Source organism: Numida meleagris, chromosome 17 (genome assembly GCF_002078875.1).
Source record: "Numida meleagris isolate 19003 breed g44 Domestic line chromosome 17, NumMel1.0, whole genome shotgun sequence".
Lineage (NCBI taxonomy): Eukaryota > Metazoa > Chordata > Aves > Galliformes > Numididae > Numida > Numida meleagris.
Genome location: NC_034425.1, coordinates 9,376,336 through 9,398,610, shown reverse-complemented (window position 1 = coordinate 9,398,610; position 22,275 = coordinate 9,376,336). Strand labels below are relative to the sequence as shown.

Here is a 22,275-nt window from a genome sequence, read left to right as displayed (position 1 = left end):
TGCAGAAATCACTACAAACCCTGGAGATGCAGGCATCCCATGCCTGGTTATGCACAAATAAATGCCTGCTGAATTCTCCACATATGCTGAGCGCTGTAGATGGGAACAGTGGGACATGGAGAACTACAGGCCTACTCCATAAGTATGGCATCTAACAGAAATCATGCCCTTGTGTCCTGAACCTGCTTCCTTCTTTACATTCCAGTCTGACACATAAGCCTTTGTTTCATCCATGCAGAAAGGGTAGCTGGTACAGACAGAAAAGCCATGGCCAACCAGCGTGCCCACTGCAAAGCAGCCATGCTCTTGAAAGGAAGTTATCAACCACATTCTGCTGACCACAGATCTGTTGACATTTCCTTTGCTACGATTTGCCTGAAGTCACACATGACATATATGTATCCAAGTAGATACAGACAGCTTCATCTATCAGCAGTACTGGGATAACTTGGCTATGGCTGCGGGATTAGATCTGAGATCGGTTTTATGTCTGGGCAGTGAGGAGCACAAACAGAGAAGGTCTGGGTGGAAATGCATGCAGAATCAGTGACAATGCCAGTGAGAGAAGTCAGGCTGCAGGAACAAAGCCACTTGCAGTCCTTCCATCTTCCCATCTGTGTTCATGAGCTTAAGAGACCCCATTATTTAGCCAGAGAACAAACAGCTTAACCACCGCTGCACTGCTTTAGACTATGCTATGGCCCTTCAGACCTTAAGACAAACCTTACTCTATCTCCATTTTGCAGTGTTTGACCATGTCCTGCCTTCATCTCTGGTTCTGAAATTCATGCGTGTTTACGGTCTTCTTACTGATACATGAGTATATGTAAGGAGCTTGAGTCTGTAACTCATAATAATGCAAGCAGATCATGTAACTTCAAGGGCTGTTGTTTCTTGAACTGGTGAAGATTAATAAGATTTAACAAGACTGATGCAGCATCTGCAGAACACAATCTTTTGATCAATGGTATTTTTGTAGCAGCTTATTCTAGGCCCGTTCTAAAAGATTTAAACTGATAGGAATTATTCTCAAATATGTTCTGAATACGTTTCCAGAAGACACACAAGTTTTCTGAGATGCACCCATGTCAACATCTTTATTTCTGAGTGCGCATTTCTTTAATTCTGATTTCCCCAACTGCAATCCCAGGTAGAAATGAAGAATGAGACACTGAGCTTATACCACTTCTGCACAGCTCAGCTGCTCACTTCTGTGGCTGTGCCATCGGCAGCTTTGCCCAGTGGTGGTATATTCACTTTACAAACACTCGCTGCTTTTTTTCATTACTTTCTGCTTTCAGAAGGCAGCCTGAGTGTGTGGGAGATGTCAGGACAGTAAACAAAACAACAACCTGTGATATTAAGGAAGTAAGTGAGGTCTGTTTACTCCCCAGAACCAGAAGGCTGCTCAAAGAAAATAATCAATTTGGGGTTAATACTTTCCTAAAATATGCTTTTCTTGAAAGACAATCCAAGAATTGTCAATATTTACCCAGTTGTTGTAGGGCAGTATTTATTCTGCCAGTCTGTAGGAATAAGAGCATTTTTTTTTTGAGCTGATAGGAGATCTGCACTCTTCCCTCTCCCCTTCTCCAGAAACAGCTCACAGTAGAAGAACAAATTTTTCTACTTTGAGTGGAAATTAATTAAAAGAATTGTTTTGGTTTGTTTTTTTTTTTTTAGTAAATTTGGCATACGTAAAATGACTCTTTGGCATGACTGGCATTTTGCAAACTGTACAGCATTGAGATGTCATTGTTTTCTTTCTTTTATTTCTTTTCCTAGCTATTCTACAAAGAATAGAGAAAAACTCAACCAAAACCAATGAAACATATAAGGCTTTGTGAACCATCAAACTATACTACTCAGAACAAATAAAAACCCAAACAATTAGGCATTCCACTTCGGAAATTAAGTCAATTATCTAAAAGTGATCACTAATACATCTTTAAAAGATTTTCAATATGCAATTATAGACTTGTCACATATCAGAGGCTAAGTGCACATTAAAGTGTTAGGCCGTAAGTGTTCTGTTGCTGTTCGGCACAGTGGTAATCCACAGACAACACTGCTGAAATCTGAATAAATGTCAAGGTGATCCAGAAGCCCAGCAAATTTCCATTGTCTTAAAAAGCACAACAATTCTGAAATGACATCACCTGTGGTCTCATGTACCAATATTTTTCTTCTTCCCTGTGACTGACTTTTCAGTCTCCCTAGGTTTAAAGAAAAAGACAAAGAAATACTAACTATAGACTAATTAAGGAAAACAGTAAAGCCTAATCTCCAAACACCTGCTAAAACAACACCACTTTCCTCCCATCTGTGTTCAGCCACATCCTGAATTTAGTGTGGTAAAATGTGCACAAGTGCTAAGGTGAAATGGGGTTGACACTACAAAATGATGTGAGGGATGTGCACTGGCCTATTTGGAATTATAAATCTGTCTAAAGGGAGGGGTCTCGTTTTGCTTTATGCTTTCCTTAGGATGTCTATTTGACTCTATTTTTCTCAACCTAACATTTGGGTCTGAGGTAGAGAGCAAGGGCTGCTGGTTTGGCTCTCAGTGCAGACGAAAACCTCCAAGGCTCATTATCTGAGACCAGCCAGGCAGTGCTGTGAAAGACCACTTCAGTCACGGTCTTCCTAGCATTTCAAGGTAAAAGTATCATGTTTTCTTTTTTTTAGCACGATTCAAACTCCCAAGAGAAAGATATTCCCAACATTTGATTAGACAATTTGTGGCCCCACTGTACAATTTTTACAGTTCTTAGGCTTGCATAGCACTTGATTCATACAAAAAATTTCTCCCATTGATCTGTTCAGCACTTCTGCAAATGGGGCCTCAGGGGAATGAGGAAACATATAATTAGTGACCACTCTTAAAAAGTTTGATTAAAGTGAGTTGCCAAGCAACTCAAGCTCTGGCAGAGACAGAGACAAAATCCTACTCTCCAGAGAAGTCTGTGAGGCTATCTTCTCTTCCTGCAATCCTCTTTAATTCACTGTGTCCCACAACCTCTGCAATAAACTGAAAAAGTGCTAAACTAGTGTCTTGTCCCGCACGACCCTTGCACATAACCTTACTTCAGTTATTTCATAATTTCTGAATGTTAAGATAACTTCAGATTATGAGAATAAAAATTCTTCACTTGTCTCTCCCTGATCTGTTTTGTTTTGTTTTTTTTTAAAGAAAACTAAAAAAGAAGAATCTACCAAATGGCATCCCTCTTGTACCTACCAAAATGATTACAAGGTCAAGCCTTTCCTGTCCTTCCCATAGCAAACTGGTTCAGACCTAATTTTCTCCTCTCTTTCTCTCCTTGCCTCCTCCATTCCACAGCACCTCATTCAGGCATGGTCTCCTCCGCACCAGCTGTCTTCTTGTCTTCCCACCCTGGCACCTAGTACAGCTGCCTTCACCCAGCCAGCCAGTCCCAGTTATAGCATATGCCCAAATCCAGCCCAAAGCACTTCATCTGATGGAGATGCAGGATTTGTAACTTATTTGAAGCCTATCAAGGCAATTTGTTTCTCTCAGATGCTGACTTCATTTTTATCATGCCTACATGAAAATATATGCATGTTTGTGATGTGGTATACATCTGTGTACAGACACATATAGCACTTGCCACCAAAATAAACGTGCATGTGCTTTACTATGGAAGTAAGAACAGCAGCAGACGAGATCAAGTAACGTGGGAAGCAATCAGTAGATGAGATATGAATCCTTCCTTTAAGAGCAGGTTCCTGGGGGCTCTGTGGGAGTGGGAGAGGGGATACATGTAGTGAAGTGAGCACCTGGACCAGTAGTTGCAGTGTTAACGAGAAGTGTGAAGAAGGGGGCAGGGACTGCATCAGCATGAACAGAACCAGGGATCACAGCTGTTGAAACACAGTTTGCTGAGCCACTCCTTTTTAGCAAAGGTCCTAAATGTAATCTCAATAGAAGGAGGTGAACCAGTGGTTAAACTCTGAAGTCCTAACACCCACAGATTCTCCTTGCTACAGATCTTTCACATCCTTCTTTCTCTTGCAAAGGATTCTCAGAGCTGCTCCATCTCCCATTAGCCCATACCCTGTGTGTATTTGAAAGAGGGGAAACAAGTATTAGAATCGTGTTGATCTGCAGCAATAGCCAGCAGCAAAAGCTTTGGAAAAAAGAATTCAAGAATAAGCAGACAAGAGAAATCCTTCATCTAAAACTTTCTAGCCCTTACAGCCAGAGGTCTGGGAGTCTCCTGAGACAGAGATTCCACTGTATTAGCTTGGGAATAACTGAAAATAACAATAATGCCTTCTTGTCTCAAGTTCCTTACTACTTGAAGAGGAGCTCTCGTCTCTAGGAGGAGATAGCTTACAGTTAGTGCAAGTCAGATGTATACTTAGCAAGATCAGCGGAGCTGTGCTGCCTTACTGTGCACATCAGTTAGGCTAGAGTAGCATTGAAAAGCTCCAATTAGGAGGAAAGCCCCATCCTGTGAGGCACTAGATAAATACCTACAGTCATGCATGCCCTATCCCAAGGAGACAGGCTAGGCTGCCTTCATATGCTTCTAATTGGGCTTTCCTTGAAACAGATCCCAAGTCTGCAACATTTGCAGAATGTAGTTGTTTGTTTACTCCACTGGACTGGAACATGAGAATTACTTCAGTCTACCCCTTGTGAAATGCAGGCCTTGCCCATATAACAAAGGATTGAACTCAAAGTCTAATGATAAAGTATAAACCGTACCTTCATCCTTCAGACTCCAGGTGTTTGGCTGGCTCATCAGCGTCTGTCCATCATAAACAAAAATTAGCTCAGCCCTGTTGGCTCAATAAATAGGACACTAACAGTTCAAGCACCTTTAACTGCCTATAGGAATTTGCTAGCTTTATCCTGCTCTTTTAGGTGACATCTTGAATTTCTTCTCCTTTCAGAGAGGAAAGAGGGAAAGACAAGAAAAAAGAAAAGAAGGTTGACAACCATGTGCCTCCTTTCTTATCCTGCAGCTGAAGGCAACTGACATTTCCCTTGTGGTCCACTGATAGCTAATCTGATCTTGAGTCAACCCTTTCTGATACAGCCTTTCGTTGTGCTTTTTTTAATGTTCACACGCTGTTTTAAATAGCTAGCATTAGTGTCTTCAACAATACAAGAAGGTTAAGCATATAAATACGAGATCCATGCTGTCATTTATATCCTAACTAATCAACTTTATCAGACGAATCATAAAACTCATCATAAATACCTTAAAAAAACTATTTTGAGCTTGACAAAACTCAAGTCCAAATGGTGTATAAATTCCATCTTGTAAATAACAAGTAGAACATTCTCTTGGGGGCAGTGGGAACTAAAACTGTTGCCCTTCTTCAGGAACAGCTATGTTAGGTAAGACACAAGGGAAAGGAGGCCACATGAAACACTTGTAATGTTTCAGCATCACCAGAGTTTAACCTGGGAAAGCTTTTACTGGAAAGCTTCCAATTCTGCCAGCTCTTTTTTACAAACTGGATTTTGTTCCACAGCTGAAGACCTTCAAAATAAAACCATGCAGTGGAAAAGCAGATTGACTTTTTGGCAGCAAGTCAATGTGCAAATACTAATGAAATAATCTTAGTAAGTAGTCAGCTGCCTCAAAGGTCAACAGCACATAGTGAAGAACTTCAGAGCATTTAAGTTATTATCAGTTTTGTCTTTCAGGATCCTGACAGCTTCTATACTCTTAGTTAAGGGTTTAAAAAAAAGAGTCAAGATTTGATGACTGAAAACAGTCAAGCTCTCTATATTCCTCTCTCTGATTCTTCAGGAGAAGTTTAGGTAAACTTTTACTCTGCGTTCAGAAAGCAGACTGGATAAATGTGAACTGTGTTTACCAGCTTCACTTTAGCCCCTTTCCAAGTAAACAACCTAAATGTATACAAAGTAGGTTCATATCATTCCAGAAGTGCCTACACTGCTTTTTGTAGCCTTTTAATGAAATTGATTTATTTAAAATCACTTTTTATTTAAGCTTTGCTTATAGAAAATGAAATAACCTTAGCCAGTAGAAAATCATAAATAAATATGCAAAATTCTAGGAGAAAGAAATGAATTCCCACTTTTCACTGCCCAGTTAGACCAGCTCAAACACAGAAAGGTTGAAATGGTTCTTTTCATAAAAATGGTAAGGGTAGCTATCATTTCCACTTAAGGTACTACTCACTTATTAGCTTCCTTATCCCTAACACAGATCAACTAGAAAAGAAAATCCTAACCTTGGAATCAGTAACAGCTTAACCTTTCTGACCCAACACTTACTAAAGAAAAGAAAAGCTTAAGAGCAACTAGATGGGAGCACCTCATTTCTGGCTCTATTGATGTGTTTAGAATTGCTGGGCAGATCACATCAGTAACAAATTGGAGTGAAATGATAATTCTTATTTGCTAGTTGGGTTTCTGCATCTCTCACCACAAATGTGAAAAACCCAGAAGACAAATTCCACGCCAGCATAATGCCCTCCTGACTCACACATCAAGGCACTGACTCTTCAGACACTGGAAATCAGAAGGCCTAAAAGTAACATTGATATATCTAATCTATTTTCAGAGTGTCATCACTGCAGACAGGAAAAAAAGGAGAGCTAAGCATTATAGGGAAAGTGATCTTAAGGAAAAGCACAAGTATCTCATATGACACATGTAATCAGAGGTGGGAAATTAATGCAGAAATCTAGGTTTAATGTCCAGCATTAAGAACCTAGTTTATGTAAAAGGGAGTAGTTGTGGACTATAAACCTACAAAAGAGCAAATATGGCAAGCATGAAAGAAACACACCTCATCCAATCTGTGAGAAAGTGGAACATACCTAAGCTAAGCTAAAATAGAAATATTCAAACAAGATATTTGTAACTCTGCTGCTATAGCACTTACAACATACTAAATCTGAAATCTGCTCATGAATAGCACAGTAAGTTTCATGCTTCTAAGCACTTACTGCAGTAACATGGTCTGTTTCCCAACATCTTTGCAGTCCTTGGAGAGGTGTAGATGCAGATTTAATGAGCAATGCATACCATCTGTTAATATTGCCTTTAAGAGCAACTGAGAAAAAAACAGCAATACCAGGAGTGCAAGAGATGGCAGAAGCTTTAAAAAAAATGGACCATCGATAATAGGGCCCTCCTTGTATGATTGCTGTAAAAATAAATCCCCCCAAATGAGCAAGCTACGTATTTATTTGGCAACTGTTAGAATATTTAAGTCAGTCTTAAACCTGGATTAGAACCACGAATAAACATTTGGGTTAACAGAGCTAGTGGGCATATTACTTCTGATCAAAAGACAAATTTCCCCCATTCATGCATCCCAGGACCCGATCCCCAAGCACACATGCGTTGGGCCAGCTCCTTTTTCTTACAAAGTAGAAAAGACCTTTCGTGTTGCACTGATTTACATAAGTACAGGATCTGGCTGCTTGCTACTTTACGCTCAAGCCAAGAGGGTAAAAACTGCTCTAATTCTAATAGATTAGCATTTCTCACTTGCTCAGCAGGATTATAAAGAACTACTTTGGATGCTAGTGGACAGTCAAGCCCCTGGTCTCTAAAGTGTCTAAACAGAGAAAGCTAAGTCTGACAGAGCAAGACGTTTTCAGCTATTATATAGGACTATACAGCAGAATTCCATGAAGTCAATCAGTACAATGTCATAAACACAGGGAAACTACTTGCTGTTACTTCACTCAACAAATGCCACAATTGTTTGCACCGTGAACCCAATCAGGTAGAAGAGCTCCCAGTGGCTAGCCAAAGTGCTAGCTAAAAATCAGGGTACTGCTTTCCACCCTAATGTGGGGTTGTAATTTAGACCGCAACAAATAGTTGAAACTTCAAATCCTGTCTACAAAGCTGCAAACTTTACTCAACTCCACTATGCTGGGAGTTCAGTTAGCGCCTAGTTCTCTCAAATCAATCTTCTATAGAACATCACTAGAGGCCTGGCCTTACGTTTATATAGTATAAGGTACTTCTGTCATGCCTAAGAGGTTGCTTTTTCTCTTCACTTTCACAATAACTGTTTTCATTGACCTACGGCCCTCAGTAAGTCAAACTGTGTTTTTTGTTTAGATGATGAACTCTGATTTCCTAGGGGATAAGGATGGCACGTCTTAGGGGATCTCATCTCTTTCATACAGTCATATATTTAAGTCTTATGTTAATACTTTTTCTTTAGAGAGTTTTGAGAAATTGCCAAGAATCCATTTAAATGCTTTGGGTTTACTTCCACAGCCCCAGTTTTATCTGAACACATTATTAAATCTGGAGGAAAAGAAACAATCGGAGGTCCATAGTTTGCATGATGAGTAATCTTGGCCTAGTTTATCCTGCATAGCTTTGCAACAAGAGCAGATGTAAAAGCTCCTTGCAGTCCTTAATCAAGACACGCTACTACTGTGACACCAGAAGGCAAAAATCACCAGGGTTCAAAAACAGAGATGGCTGCATGAAATAGAGCTTGCTTTAATCGCTAGAATTCTCTCACAGAGTGGTAAGTGAATTATAAAGTTAAAGCCACGTTACCTTACTTTATGTTAGTAAAGCATGTTAGTATAAACATGTGGAATGCATTTGTAGTAAGTTAATAATCATAAAATTTTATGATATACTGACCCTTTAAATCTGAATTGCATTATTTATCAATGATTTTAACGGGTAATTAATTTATACTCCCCTTTTCCAGGCAGATGAATGCAACTACAGTTAAAATGCAAAACCTTGCTTTCCTACAACTTTTCCACATCTTCTGCAGTAAACACAAAAGCAAAAATATTTCTGCCTGTTTTCAACATATAATGATAGGAAACAAAACTGCATTCAAAGCAAGATATAATTTAAGCATGCTTCCTGTTAAAGGGTTAATTACACTGTGGTTTCAACAAACATCAAAACCTAGTTGTTTAAAGCTTGACTGTTTTCATTATTTATGCAGCCAAAACCAGTTTCTTTTTCTGCATGTAATGTAGATGTTGCATCTACACCCATCTGGCAGACACCAGGTACTCAACTCTTTTCATCAGAGGAAACCATCATTTTGAAAAGAATGTGTTTTACATTCTTCTATAACAAAATCAAACCCAATTTTTTAATTACACTTTTAGAATGGAGTGTTTCACAAAACCACACTCGAAAGTCAAAACAATTCCAATTAGCAACCTTAAGCACAGACGTGGTAAATAGAGCCCAAAAGACATAAATGAGGGGCTCAATCACTCTGCTTTTCTCATATCAGACCACCCGCTCAGATTAGATTTCCCCAGAACTCTCCCAGCCATAATCAGCCTGATATTTTCTACATGCCATTCCCTTTCCCCTAACTCCAGTCTCCTCCATTTTTTACTGATGACAACCTGTTAAAACACTTATTTTTTGTATATTGATTTTCATCTGGGGAAAGCTTCCTACACCTGCATAGAAATTAAGTACTGAAATGAAAATTAGCCATGCTAAATCTCCAGGAACAGCCTTGAGCCCTGATAATCCAAATACTGCACTATTTTAGAAAATATAACTTCCCAGAAGCTTCAATGGCAATTTTGCACTTGGCCACATCTTTAAACATCAGTGAAGCCTACTTGGGACCACCACCACTGCTCATAGCAGACAGACTGAAGGGAGATAGTGGAGGTTTTGATGGTTAGGAGCGGTGATCACCACTTGTAACAAGGAAATGAAAACAAGATTTAGTTTCTGTTGTTCTTATTTGAGTTTCTACTAATACAAACTCATGTCTAAACACAGTAAAACTTTGTTCATCCACGTTCATTTAAAATGAAATAAACTTTTGTTATGCTATAGATTAACATAAAGTTTAACTCAGGAAGAGCTCAGATTAGTGTCTCAAAGAGTCATGAATAATAGGATACTGCTAAAACCAAACATCACAAGAGATAGTTAAAAACATTACAAACCATATCTCTCAGTTACTTAACAATCTATAGGTTCAGTCAATTTAAAAGATCTAGGAACAGAGGTTTAGTGGATTAGTAACAACAGACCATTAATCTCTGCAGCCTCAATTTTAATCCAGCAATGACCAAAGTGATTGAAAATCATTCTGACCACATGACCAGCAAAGCTTCTAAGCACAGTTCCCTCACATACCTGAATCCCAGCAGCAGAGGTCACATCGTGCTTTTAGTGGGACTGTATACCAAGAGACCTCTGCTTAATACTTGATTAAACTCAATGCCAACATTTTTTTGGTAATTCTGTGGCATCCCACCTCTATGAACTAGGAGCTGATCTGAAGATTTTACTTTATGCTTTATTTCAGTCTGCATTAGCAAAGCTTGTTCTTTTCGCCCCCCGGGCAGAACATCCAAAACACATCCGTGCTTGTTTCTACGTAAGTTTTTAAATAAACGTGTAGGAATTGATGGCTGTCATTCCAAGCAAATGCCAGGAGATTATTTCCGTACAGTTTATATAATATGAGTGAAAGTTACATCCAAAACATTTAAGAGGTGTTTTTTTTTTTTTTTAATGCACTAGTACTATGCTGTGTGCTCTGTTTTTCTACCTAAGAATGCTCCATTTTCAAGATTTTAAGTTCTGGAGTGTTCTGAAGTATTCAAAGATTAGAATCAATTTTTAGACATCCAGAGATGTGATGATATTATGTGATCAAGACACATCTTCATCTTTTGGTCCTCAAGAGCAACTACCAGGATATCAGTAAAGCAGACATTGAAAGGGAGACCTCTCAGAAAGGATTTATATTCAACTGTTCTCTGCTGCTTTCTGAAATCTGAGTCATGGTTTCTTTTTCAGGAGCATTAAAAGGAAGACGATGACTGTCTTGTCAGGTTTGCTCTTTTATTTCTGTGAAGTAAAGAAGTATTTAAAAATATGAAGACACAGAAGGTCCCAGTTGCAAAGAGAAAGGAACTTAAAATGTGAGAGTTAGAAGCACAAGGTGTGAGAGTTATGTGTTTGTACAGCACCAAGTAGAGCCAAAGCAAGATAATGGCCGAAGAAGAAAAAGTTCCACGCCCTTTCGTAAATACAGCCAAAATAGATAAAGATGATATAAATGTAGAACTTTGTCTAGCCATTTCCACAAATAGTACAATACCTAAGTAAACTTTCTTGCCACAGTAGAAATTTAATCTTAACACCATATATGAATGCTGACCTCATTTAAAATGTAAGGAACTTTTCAAGGGATACATACTGGCCATGCTACCAACTTCTCTCAGCTGTACAGAGGCCATGTTTGGCTCATTTTGGTCACAGACAGCATGATAGACAGAACCACAAGTATTTTTATATACTCCTCACAAGAAGTTTCCTTTGTTTGTTTGACTAAACTCTGCTTATGCAATCTAGACGGTGCCAGCTGCTTGCACAAAACTGGCAGGAGGTTTCCCCAGGCACCACTGTTGGCACCACCTGGTTTTTTGGGTCTCTCCTCTTCCCACAGCACAGCTGTGCCGCCAATCCCTCCAGTGCTCGTGCAGGAAGCCCCACAGCCCAGGCCTTCACATGACACTTTATAGCTGTACTTGAGGTCTGATCTAAATAAAATAAAAATCTGCACTGGAAAAAGAAGTGGAACAGAAAGTCACATAAACAAATCATGATGAATTGTCACCCCTCTCTTGTAATTTCTGTTTTTTTTGATTTTGTTTGCTGCAGTCCAGGGGAAATCTGTTTACTGTTGTGAAAAATGGCATCTGTTTCATTCAGGGCATCCATACAGCAAGAATTAACTAATTACAATCTAAATGATTTTAATTGTGATTGTACACTTTCTCTCGCTATGTTATTCTTACTATAGAAGTCCATATCTTCACTTTACCACACAAAGAATGAATGTGATCAAAACTATTTTCTTCACAACTATATGACTTAATCAGAGATTATGAAAATTCCTCCTCATATAAACCGGGCATTTCCAAAGATTTTGTATTATTCATGTATTATACCACTCTAGTCCTTGCTTTGGCAAAGCTCTCAAGTACATCCTTAATCTAAATTATTTTACACAATCGCACATTAAGACTCAGATACAGCAAAACACTTCAGTATATCTTTTACGTTTTGCATTTTGCTGGATCTGTGTATTAATGTATAGCAATAAAATCTAAAAAGAATGACTGTTTTTAGTTCACAAGTATGAAAACATACTTATGTTACCTAATAAAAGTAAATCGTATTATTTATTACTCTATTTTGCGTCCTTTTCCACAGTGAGCTAAATACCTCTGACTCTAGAGCCAAGGCACAATTACAGACTGGCAAAGATGAATTGTTAACAACGTGGAGAGAGAGCCAAGGGGTTTACTGAAGATAGAAATTATGCATCTGCAGGTAACTTTAAATCCCACTTGCAATTACGGACTGCCACACTGTACCCCCAGGATCACCTGGGGAAATGAGAGGAGATCGTGCAGTCCTTGTAGATTGCTTTGCTTTCCAGCAGGCATGAAAACTTACCATAACAATAAGACAATACTTATAAATAGGAATACTAACAAAAAAGAAAAAAAAAAAAAAGAAATGGGGAATCCAGGTGAATATACTGGAAAAATAAAAGTGGGAGTTATGGACAGCATGAGCAAAATGCCCTGGGACGAAGCTTTCGCATCACAAAATAAGTCCATATCCATTTGCACAGCATATCCAGTTACTGCAGCAGCAAGTGGGTCTGCTGAGCTCCCAGCCTCAGGGGAAAGGTAGGGCCAGGACCTCGGGTGCCCTCAGGCTCCAGCTGCCACAGGCGGGAACGTGAGGCATGCAGGTAGGGGCTGCCCCTCAAGGAGCCCGTTCATTATCCTACTCACAACAATGACTTAAAAGAGGCCAACCTAACGAATGTTAGTGATTTAAGCAGAATTTAAATACTGTGTTTGTGGAAGAACCCTGCACAGAGCTGAGTTTTACCATAATAACACAGTAACTCCTAGAAAGTACATGAACCAATTTGAGTTAAACTCTAATTGATGTAACTCTTTAAATATACCATAATTGTACCTCATAAAACTTCACTGCCATGACCGTGAAGAGCAGAAATTCCATGTAACACCCATGCAGAGAGAGAAGGAGGGATCGAGGCCTGAGGGACACCCACGCCTCATGCTGGGGCTCCTCACCCTGACTGAGGACACATCGAGCTGAAGCAAACTGCCCAAGGCAGAGGATCTGGAGGCAGGGGAGCAGAGCTGGTCACCAAGCTCACTGCTCTGCTGGACTGCAAGTTCTAGAAGTTTAAAAATGGTCATTCTATGTTTCTCAGGGCCAGACTTGCAAGACTTTCACCATTTGGCTGCAGCTATCCCCTTCCAGTCAGAGGTCGACCACACATTCCTCAGCGGAACTCTTCAGGAAGATGTTTCTAGAAGGCGTTTGCAAGGCCTGGAGTGCCACAGGGCCGTTATCTTCCTGAGGGGCACCGTGCCTCAAGTGGAGGGACAAGGCCTGGGAGAGCCCGCAGGCCAGCCACCTTCCTGCCAGTGCTCGGCATGCCTGAGGAGAGGAGACATGTCCGAGGAGAGGAGACATGTCCAAAGAGAGGAGATGTCTGAGGAGAGGAGACATGTCCGAGGAGAGGAGACATATCCTCATCGAGCTTCTTCAACCTGTCAGCGAGTGGAAGTAAGGTAAGGAGCAGTGGGGCGCGAGGCTGAGGGCAGGCGGGCAGCTGAGGGAACAGCAGCTTGCAGCCACTGAGGCACCAGACATGGCTGACCCACAGCCACTCTGCTGTGTGGGCTCAGTGCTGATGTGTGAGGAGCAGCCCAACACAAGGGCAGGGGACAGGGCTGCAGAGCCCGTGGCTTGCCTCAGGCTTGCTGTGCCTTTCCTCCTGGTCACCGTGGAAGCCTCATGCTCCCTCATTGCTGTGAGGTGATTCACTGTCAGTCTCTGACCAGAAACAAGGCTTAAGGGTAATCCTAGAGCTGAAAGGTACAAGTGAGTGTGAACAGGAACCGCTGTTAAATATTTGTATTGCTGTTGGGTGATCTGTCACACAACATTTTACCTCAGTTTTTCCATTCTGTTAGTGTGGCCAACACCGGTTGGCCTGCATACTCTTACAAGGCTTATCACTGAAACGCATTGTTGTTTTTTTCCTTTTTGACTGAAATATAGTTCAATCTCTTCCCATTCATTACTTTCATTCTTGGAAAAATCCATACTCTACAATCCCATTCAGAGAAATCTGCTGCCCAAACACTCCTGAGCAGCAGGGTTAGGACCAACGCTGGCTCAAACACTGTTCTTTCAAGGAACATTTGCCTTTTTTTTCCTGTAACTGCAGCTTTCCCTAGGGGAAACAGCACACCTCTCCTGTAAATAGTATGAGAGTCCACCCACATATGAACAAATAGCACTTTCTCCATAAAATTTCATTTTCAGGGGACAGTGTATTAAAGTATCATTATCCTTTTCATCCAGCATGCACCAATCTTCAGTACTACCTCTCTCCTAAAGAGAAAATAATAATCATTTTCTCTGCCATAGTGGCAAATGCAAATTAATGCTCCTTCTAGCAGCCCAAGTATGTCACCTGGCCAAATAAAATTTAGCTGTGGCAGTAGCAATCCTTCCTGACCCAACTGCCAAGGAGAAACACTATCAGGCACTTTGCTGGAAAGCATGATCTTTCCAGCATCACTTCAAACGAGGCCATTTTTCACAGTCACGTGTGCCAGAAGGCCTTTCAGTATTACTCATTATCTTTTCCTTTCAGCATTAATACGGAAAATTCTGTAGGTGTCCTACTGAGCTAGTCTTTCTACCCATGGCAGAACAGAAAAACTCAATTCTGAGGAGTATTCTTGAAGCAGAACAGGGCATTATAGTAGCTAACAGTAGGAGAGAACTTAATTTGGAAACAACCCACAAAACTGACAAGATGATTTTGCAAAAAAACACATTTTCCCTCTAAATCTATCTACTCAAACATTACTTCCAAAAGCTAGAGATGTCAACACATTTAGAAGGGAAAAAATGATAATGCTGCTTAGCTTCCTCCTCTCTGCATGCTTAAAAGCCACTATGGAGCAGCCAGTGCACAACTCTGTCTGTTCCATACTTAAAAGCCAGATGACAAACAGAATATTCCAAGCAAGTTAAGCACTTGATACAGGGAGGAAGAAAGAATGTCTAAATTAATAGATAACATTATGGATAATATCTATCTTTATTTAAGTATCTTGTTAGGAAGTATTTTATAATCATTTTTTGTGATTTTCACCTGCTGTGATATTTTTCTGGAAATAATATAACAAAAGATGACATTGTGGGGCATTTATTTTACTACAGAAATACAGATACACCAATCTAAACCAGAAATATTTTAGTACGGAAAAATGCCAAACAATGAAAGCATTTCTTTTGTTTAGTTCTGACCGTTGCTTTGGGTACTCTCAATGTGTGGGAAGTAATTATTTATAATTTTTCAAGATGAATAAAAGAAAAAAGGAAAAATATTAGGGACGAAGCATTGGATAGAGCTGTGCATGGCACCTACTCTCAAAAGGAGCGTGGAGTCCCTCCGTCTAAAGCATTCCTCATTGTCAAGCTTAAAATTTTCGCAATTTCTAAGGCCCAAATCTCATTAACACTAAAGCCATTTATAATATTCTCAGAGTTCTGAGGTCTTTTAAAGTGGGTGTAAATATAGGTTCCATTATGCCTTCTTACCTCAACTGTCAACTGCTAAGCAGCTGGATAATATGGAAAATGTTTTCCATGTTGACAAATACCATTATACTGCCTATGAGATACCCAATGTTTGCCTGTGTCACCAGAAAGGCTTCTGTACTACACAAAATATAGATATACAATGTTTCAGTCATCACTTTTATGACAATAATAACTGTTGCACAGTTATTATATAACAATAATAACTTCCTGTTGTATCTTCAAGACAGTCCAGTGGAAGAGCCTGGATGGTTTTTAAACCATCAGTGAGGAACACAACAAGGCCAAGAGGCCACTTTGAAAACAGGGTGTCTTTATCATTGAGATCTGTAAAACAATGGCACTGATTACCAGTTTCTTCTCCTCAGTTTACTGGATGGGAAATAGCTCAGCATAATATGTGCAAAACTATTCATAAATGTTCCCTTCGACTACCTTTACATAAGCTAAAAATATGTGTGTTGTTTTTACACTTTAGCGCCTATCTGGTCACGCTCTAGCTGTAAAACTAACAACAAAAATAGAAGGATGAAAAATACAGGACACACACACACACGAAAAAGTAAAGCAGACACTTATATGAGACTACAAGGCTATTTCCATAGAATTTTAAAGCAGAAACATCTTCACACCTTTTGAAAAGGCGGCAACATCTCTAAAGTGAGAAAACATTCAAATGATAAGAAACGGAGAGTCTTTGGATATAACATATGGCCTCCATCCTGTGTTTGAATGTGAGCAGGAGGACTGAGTCCACGTGGATTTTCAGTAATATCAACAAACGCCATGCAAGCATGAAGGTTTGCCCACACACATGAAGCTGTGGGGATAGGATAAAGCAGAAAGGAATACTACAGTGGATTTGATGCCAGAAGATCTTAGCCATCAAATGTACCAGGCTGCATATTCTACCTGCCTATGTGCCTAGCGACTGCTTTCCTCTCACATATATCTGTGCTATGAATAATTCCTTCCCCTAGGATACTACATTTCTTACTTAACAGAAATGCCAGAAAAAGCTATTTCTCAAATAATTATTCTCAAATAATTAATGTGGTTTCAACATTTTTGTTCAAACATAACAAGCTATTCAGTGTTAGCTACTAATGTACATGAGAGCCTAGGTATTCTCTTCTACAGAACCACTTATGCCAGCTTGAATTACCTCAGGTTGTATAACAGCAAGAAAAGAAGAGTTATCAGACCTTACGCATCATCATTCAATAGCTAATTCAAGCCCTGGCATAATTTAGAGTTCCTATAGGACATCTCTGTGTTATGCCAGGTAATAAGAGCTCAGAGACTGCAGAAGCAGCAAGACAGAAAATGAAATGCACTGTGCTCCAAGTACCCCCCTAGACCTCAATGCCAGGAGACACTTGATACACAGGAGATACCTCCTTGACACTTAGGAAGTTTTTGATACCATTGTAATTATCCACGATACATGATTTACGACCCCTGTGACTTCTGCCAAATAGGCCAAAGCAATTACATCATAGAAGGGATGTGCCCCTTCATGACTTCAAGATGACAGCAAAAGATGAAAATGCTTTCAAATAATGAGAGCTGTGGGACTTGCATGAATTTCATCCATATTAGCTCCTGCAAGCCGGAACAGTAAGAGGTGATGTATCAATTCATAGAAAGCCATAGGGATGTTGAACATACAGGCTCTATAAATCATTTTGTTGACGGATTAACAGAAAATGTATATAGATATCTTCTTAATCAATGCCTACCACAGTATCTTTTCCTTATTTAAATGAAGTATTCTGCAAGAGTTTGAAAACAGTATCCTGTTTTTTATCCTGAAATTATTAATATTTAGAATCACACACACAAAAAAAAGCAGTGCTTTATACGAATGACTATGCAAGCAAATGTGGCAGCCATTATGGGATCAAAAGCATCTCACCTACAGCTGAGAACACTGATGGTAATTAATCTTAGGTGATAATCTTACCAAGAAAGGAAAAATTTTGGTTGTCGTACTATCAACTATAATCCTTTTTCTATACAAACAGTATAGTCTCTGTGCCATCATGATCTGCATCTTCAAAGGAAGAACAAGCAGAGAGGTCTTTCAGCATTCCATTTGTAGGACATCTTCATTTTGACTGCCCTGTGTTCTTTTTATGTTATACCATAATTAAAAGGAACAAAACCTTGAACACCATGGTACAAATCAAGACTAGTTTTCTTCAGAGACTACACCTCAAAGGAATAAATACGCATCATGACTTAGAAGGAAAGAGAGTCCTTTCATTTCTTCCTAAAGGATAGAAATTGCTTTCTTGGTCCTTTAGTCTATTCTTATTTCTCATTTGCATCTGCACAAGTTCTGCTTTCAAACAAACAATTTCAAACTGCAAAAGCCTTAATTCAGTATGCCAAGGGATCATAAAATGTTCAGTTTGCAAAGTTCACAGATAAATAATTTCCCAAACATAAGGGCCAGTAATTAATATATATATATATTCCTAAATGTCAGTACCATTTCTTCTAAACTCAGCAACGTAACATACATACAAGTAAGCGACCAATAAAAAATGTTAGATAATATTTTGAAAATACATATGCCTCTTTTTAATAGGTTATTTTCCATATAGTAAGTATTCTTAAGATACTACCAAAACTAAGTCTTAGAAAATAATGGGAGAGATACCAAAAAGCCAATTGTATATCTTCATTATTTAATTAAGAAACAGCAGAAATGCTACATTCAGCATAGTTTATACTTAAATGTCATTAAATAAGTAGCAAAAGATAGTGTGACATAACATTGAACCTATCTTTAATAGATAAGTTTACTAATAATGATAAATTACTTATGAGCTAACTTAATAGTCAGTTCTGTTCGATGACTAACACAATCCCTTTGAAGGGCAGCCCTTAAAAGGCCCTGACCCAAATATCCACTGCAATTAGAGGGAAGGCCACTGCAGGCTGAAATGCACACAGAATTCAGTCTTTGCTGATGTTCAGGAAAGATCCATGCACGGAAGAACAGTCCTGCCTCTTCACTGCTGTGACAACATTCCTTCGTTCATGTTCTGGTCATTTGTAGCACTGTGCTTGAACAGCGGGTTTTTTTTCAGCAACATGTTGAATGAATGGCCAGTGCTGGAGTGCTGAACAGATACAGCTCCTGGAATCCAGCGTTAAATGGAGGCAAACCATAAGAGAGCCTATTGCACCTTCCCTTACTTAGGCTGTTAACCAGACACCCCAGCTACACAATACGCTACAAAACATAGTGTAAAAAGGATGGCAGAGAAAAGATACATAGCATTAGTGTCAGTCAGATATCTACAAATCTTAATCCTTTCCACCAAGGTGACAAATACTGAGGATTCCTGAAAAAAAATAAAAATCCCCAGGAAGAAGAAAAATAAAAATAAAAAAAACCCAAAGGCTAAATGCCTTTGTGTTCATCCTCTACGTGGTTAAAAGGCTAAAACAAATTATTTGAAACCACAGCTTTGTCCATGCAGCAAAAGCACTCCACCATTCACTTATTCCATATATTCCTTCACAGTAAAATTTTAAAAAATAAAAAAAATAAAGAAAGTCAAAAGGAAAATGGGAATGGGAATCATTTGTAATGTGAGAGAGAGGTAGAGAGGGAAGAGACCCCCTGCAGGACTGACCTCACTATTGGTTTCAGGAACCTGGGTTCCCATTCCCGAAAGCAAGAAAAGGAGGAAGATTAGGAAACACTGGCGTCTAACTGCACGGCACAAGGACCTGCAGAGAATGGGACAGCTTTTTTCTGTCTCAAGGTATTACTGTTAGAATGGCCAAGAAAGTGATAACCTTCGTTTTTCCATTCTCACTGTGGTACTTAAGGAAGTGCTTAATTTGAAGAGAACTGGACAGGTGGCATACCATGCTGAGCTAAATAGATGAGCGTGAGATTTAAATGACAAGAGGCAGCAGGTTTTGCTGTTCTAAAGAGAGAGAGAATTATTCTGATGACACCAATGGCACAAGCAGAAGGTCAGCTTGGGGTGCTGCCGGTGTCACCTGAGTGGCTGGTAGCAGATGGTGCCAGTCTGGAGGGATAAAAGAAGGACTGACGTACCACACAGGCTGACAGCAACAGAATTTGCTTAGGAATAAAAGAAGTTTTAGGTCAGATGCAGGCAGCACATATTAATGTAGATGCTGCCACCCCAGATGTCAGCACCAGTGTCGTCAGTCCAGGGGCTGCAAGGCTGGGTCAGTCGGGAAGCGCTGCAGGAAGCGCAGTGGGGGCAGGCACTGCCAGGGTGAGCTGCTGCAGGCGCTGCTGGCTGCGGGCTGGCCCGAGCTGTTCTCTGCTCGACCCTGAGGGAGCTTTGGAGCTCCCTCTCCATAACCACAGCTGTGTTGGGCTCCGCCGTGCCCACTGGGATGCCCTTCTTCCCCCCTGCAGTGTCCTGGCTGGTGCTGCTCACCTTCTCATTCCTGACTTATGCAACACCCAGAGGGCAGAAGCAGCCTGCAGGGAAGCGGAACGGCAGGAGACACAGGCAGCCTGGATCCCCATGGGGCTCCCTGAAGTGTCCCAAACTAGAAAACTGGCCACCTCCCCGCTACTGCCTCCTACAACGTAATTATTCCAGCATGACTGACATGACAAATTAACAAGGCAGCCTGGGCGTTTGCAGCAGAAGGGAGTGTTTTCCCCAAGAATAAATTGTTCCAATCCTTTACGCTAGACACCCGGCCGTGCCTATTCATTAATTGGACAAGCTCTGGTGACAACTGAAATTACCTGATTTCTATATAGTAGAGGGGAGAGAGATCTTTGCAAGCTTAAAAATGAGAAGTCTAAAGCTGGAATCCCAACCACCGAGTTTAAGAACTTCAAGAGCAATGAAATTCTGAGGTTACTGCAGTGTTGGGATTAATTATCACAACCAGGATACATTAGGAATTTGAAGCACCTGCTTAATCAGTGCACTGTGGTTATTTATTGCAACCAGTGTATCATAATTACTAAACAGGTATTGGATATAAGGGGAGAATTGATGGTTGATGGTTTCTGTCATGAGCCACTCACAATATGTTGTTCACGCGTTTTTCAACTACAGTTTAGATCAGGATTTATCCATCTCTTGCCCCTCACAAAGGGAAGCCCTGGCAGCCCTGCAGGGCATTTCTCGCCCACACCCGCCCTTTCTGTGCTAGTTGCGTACCTGAAATGCAGACAATGAAATTCGCTTGCAGAAGAAAAAGCACCTCCCAAACAATTTCCATCCTCCGATTCTCATGCCAAGTGCATCCCTCGGCGAAAAAAAATAACAAAGATCAATATCGCAGTTTTAACAATCCCAGCAATTTTCCTTCTGGACTTGCAGACTGTATTCCCCAGATGTGCTGACAACACATGTCCGAGCTCTCTCTGTGTACGGCTCAAGCAAGATCCCTTCCCTTCCTTCGCCCTCGAAAAAAGACCATGAAGCCAACCGCCAGGACAGGGCTCTTCCTCCACGAGCGAGAAAAAAATCCGCCGGATTTCCCAACAAGACATAGACCACAAACCCCAGCCGATCCGGTCCGGAGCGTCTCTATTCCAGGGCGGCCAGGTGCAAGTTAACCCCAAACTCTGCACGTCTCAGCGGAGCAGTGCCAACATGCCTGGGGCAGGGAGGCGACGGAGGGAGGGGGTTTCCTCTCCTGCTGCTACAAAACGAGCGGAAAGAGATTAATACCCGCTGCAACGCCTTCGCCCCCCATCCCAACGCTACCGCACCTCCGCGGCGCGGAGCTGAGCACGTCGCAGCCGGCTCTCCAGCCGGGCGCTCTGCAATCCCCGGAGCCCAGGCTGCTTTCCGCCCGGTGACTGCAGGGGTCGTTCTTGCCCCGCGCAAAGCGCTGCCCGGCCCCGGCCGCGCTGCCCCCGCCGCTGCCGCCCCCTGGGGCCGCTCCGACTCCGGACCCGCAGCTCGGCGGCCCCGGGAGGGGCTGGGGTCGGGGCGGGGGGGGGCACCAGCACTCGTCCCCTCCCCCTCAAATCCAAATCCGAACCTGCAGAAGTGGAGGCTGCGGGCAGCCGGGGTTTGTGCGCATCGCCGGCCAGCTTCGCTAAGGATGCAGATATTTTAAAACTTATTTGAAGGAGGAGGAAAAGAAAAACAAACCCAAACTTCTCCCGGGTTTGCTGGTAGGAAGGGCAACGTGAGCGTACAAGCAAGAGTTAGCGAAGTACTTGTGCTGCAATGCACAGCTCATCGCATTCCCCGATCCTCAGTAGTTCTGCAGAGATACCTTCCCCTCTCCCCGTTCCCAAACAAGTACTGCCGATTTTGGGGCAATCTCTTACTTACCCCCAAATCCTCCCGCTTTTTACTGTTTTTCAGCTCATCAGATTTGTCACTCTCGCCTGCAGTCCCAAAAACAAACCGAGGTCAAGCTCCGAGCCGCGCGCTGCAGCCACCTACCACCACCTTTAGCTGCAAGGAGGTACCATAGCTCGTCGGCTTTCCCCCCTCCTCCCCGAATCCCGGCTAGTTCGCCATTTCCCCGAGCAGCGCAGCGTGCTGCGGGATGCCGCGGGCCGGGCACGGCGGGGCTCGGCGCGGCGGCGCGCACGGGCGCGGGCTGAGCGC

General features: G+C 41.3%; 1 protein-coding gene across 4 annotated transcripts in view; it reads right to left on the bottom strand.

Annotated features, from left to right (window-relative positions):
• The window catches only part of CA10 (carbonic anhydrase 10), a 164,692-nt gene extending 142,417 nt beyond the window's left edge, over positions 1-22,275 (bottom strand). Inside the window, exons 1-3 of one of the 4 annotated variants that reach the window (XM_021415048.1) lie at positions 21,994-22,275; positions 21,209-21,349; positions 20,863-20,950 (exon numbers count right to left, since the gene is read on the bottom strand). In XM_021415048.1, coding sequence (XP_021270723.1) covers positions 20,863-20,923 — 61 coding nt within the window. In that variant the 5' untranslated portion in view covers positions 20,924-20,950; positions 21,209-21,349; positions 21,994-22,275. Of the gene's footprint in view, positions 1-20,862; positions 21,350-21,993 lie in introns of all 4 variants that reach the window. The other 3 variants (XM_021415049.1, XM_021415050.1, XM_021415047.1) reach the window with 3 other exon arrangements.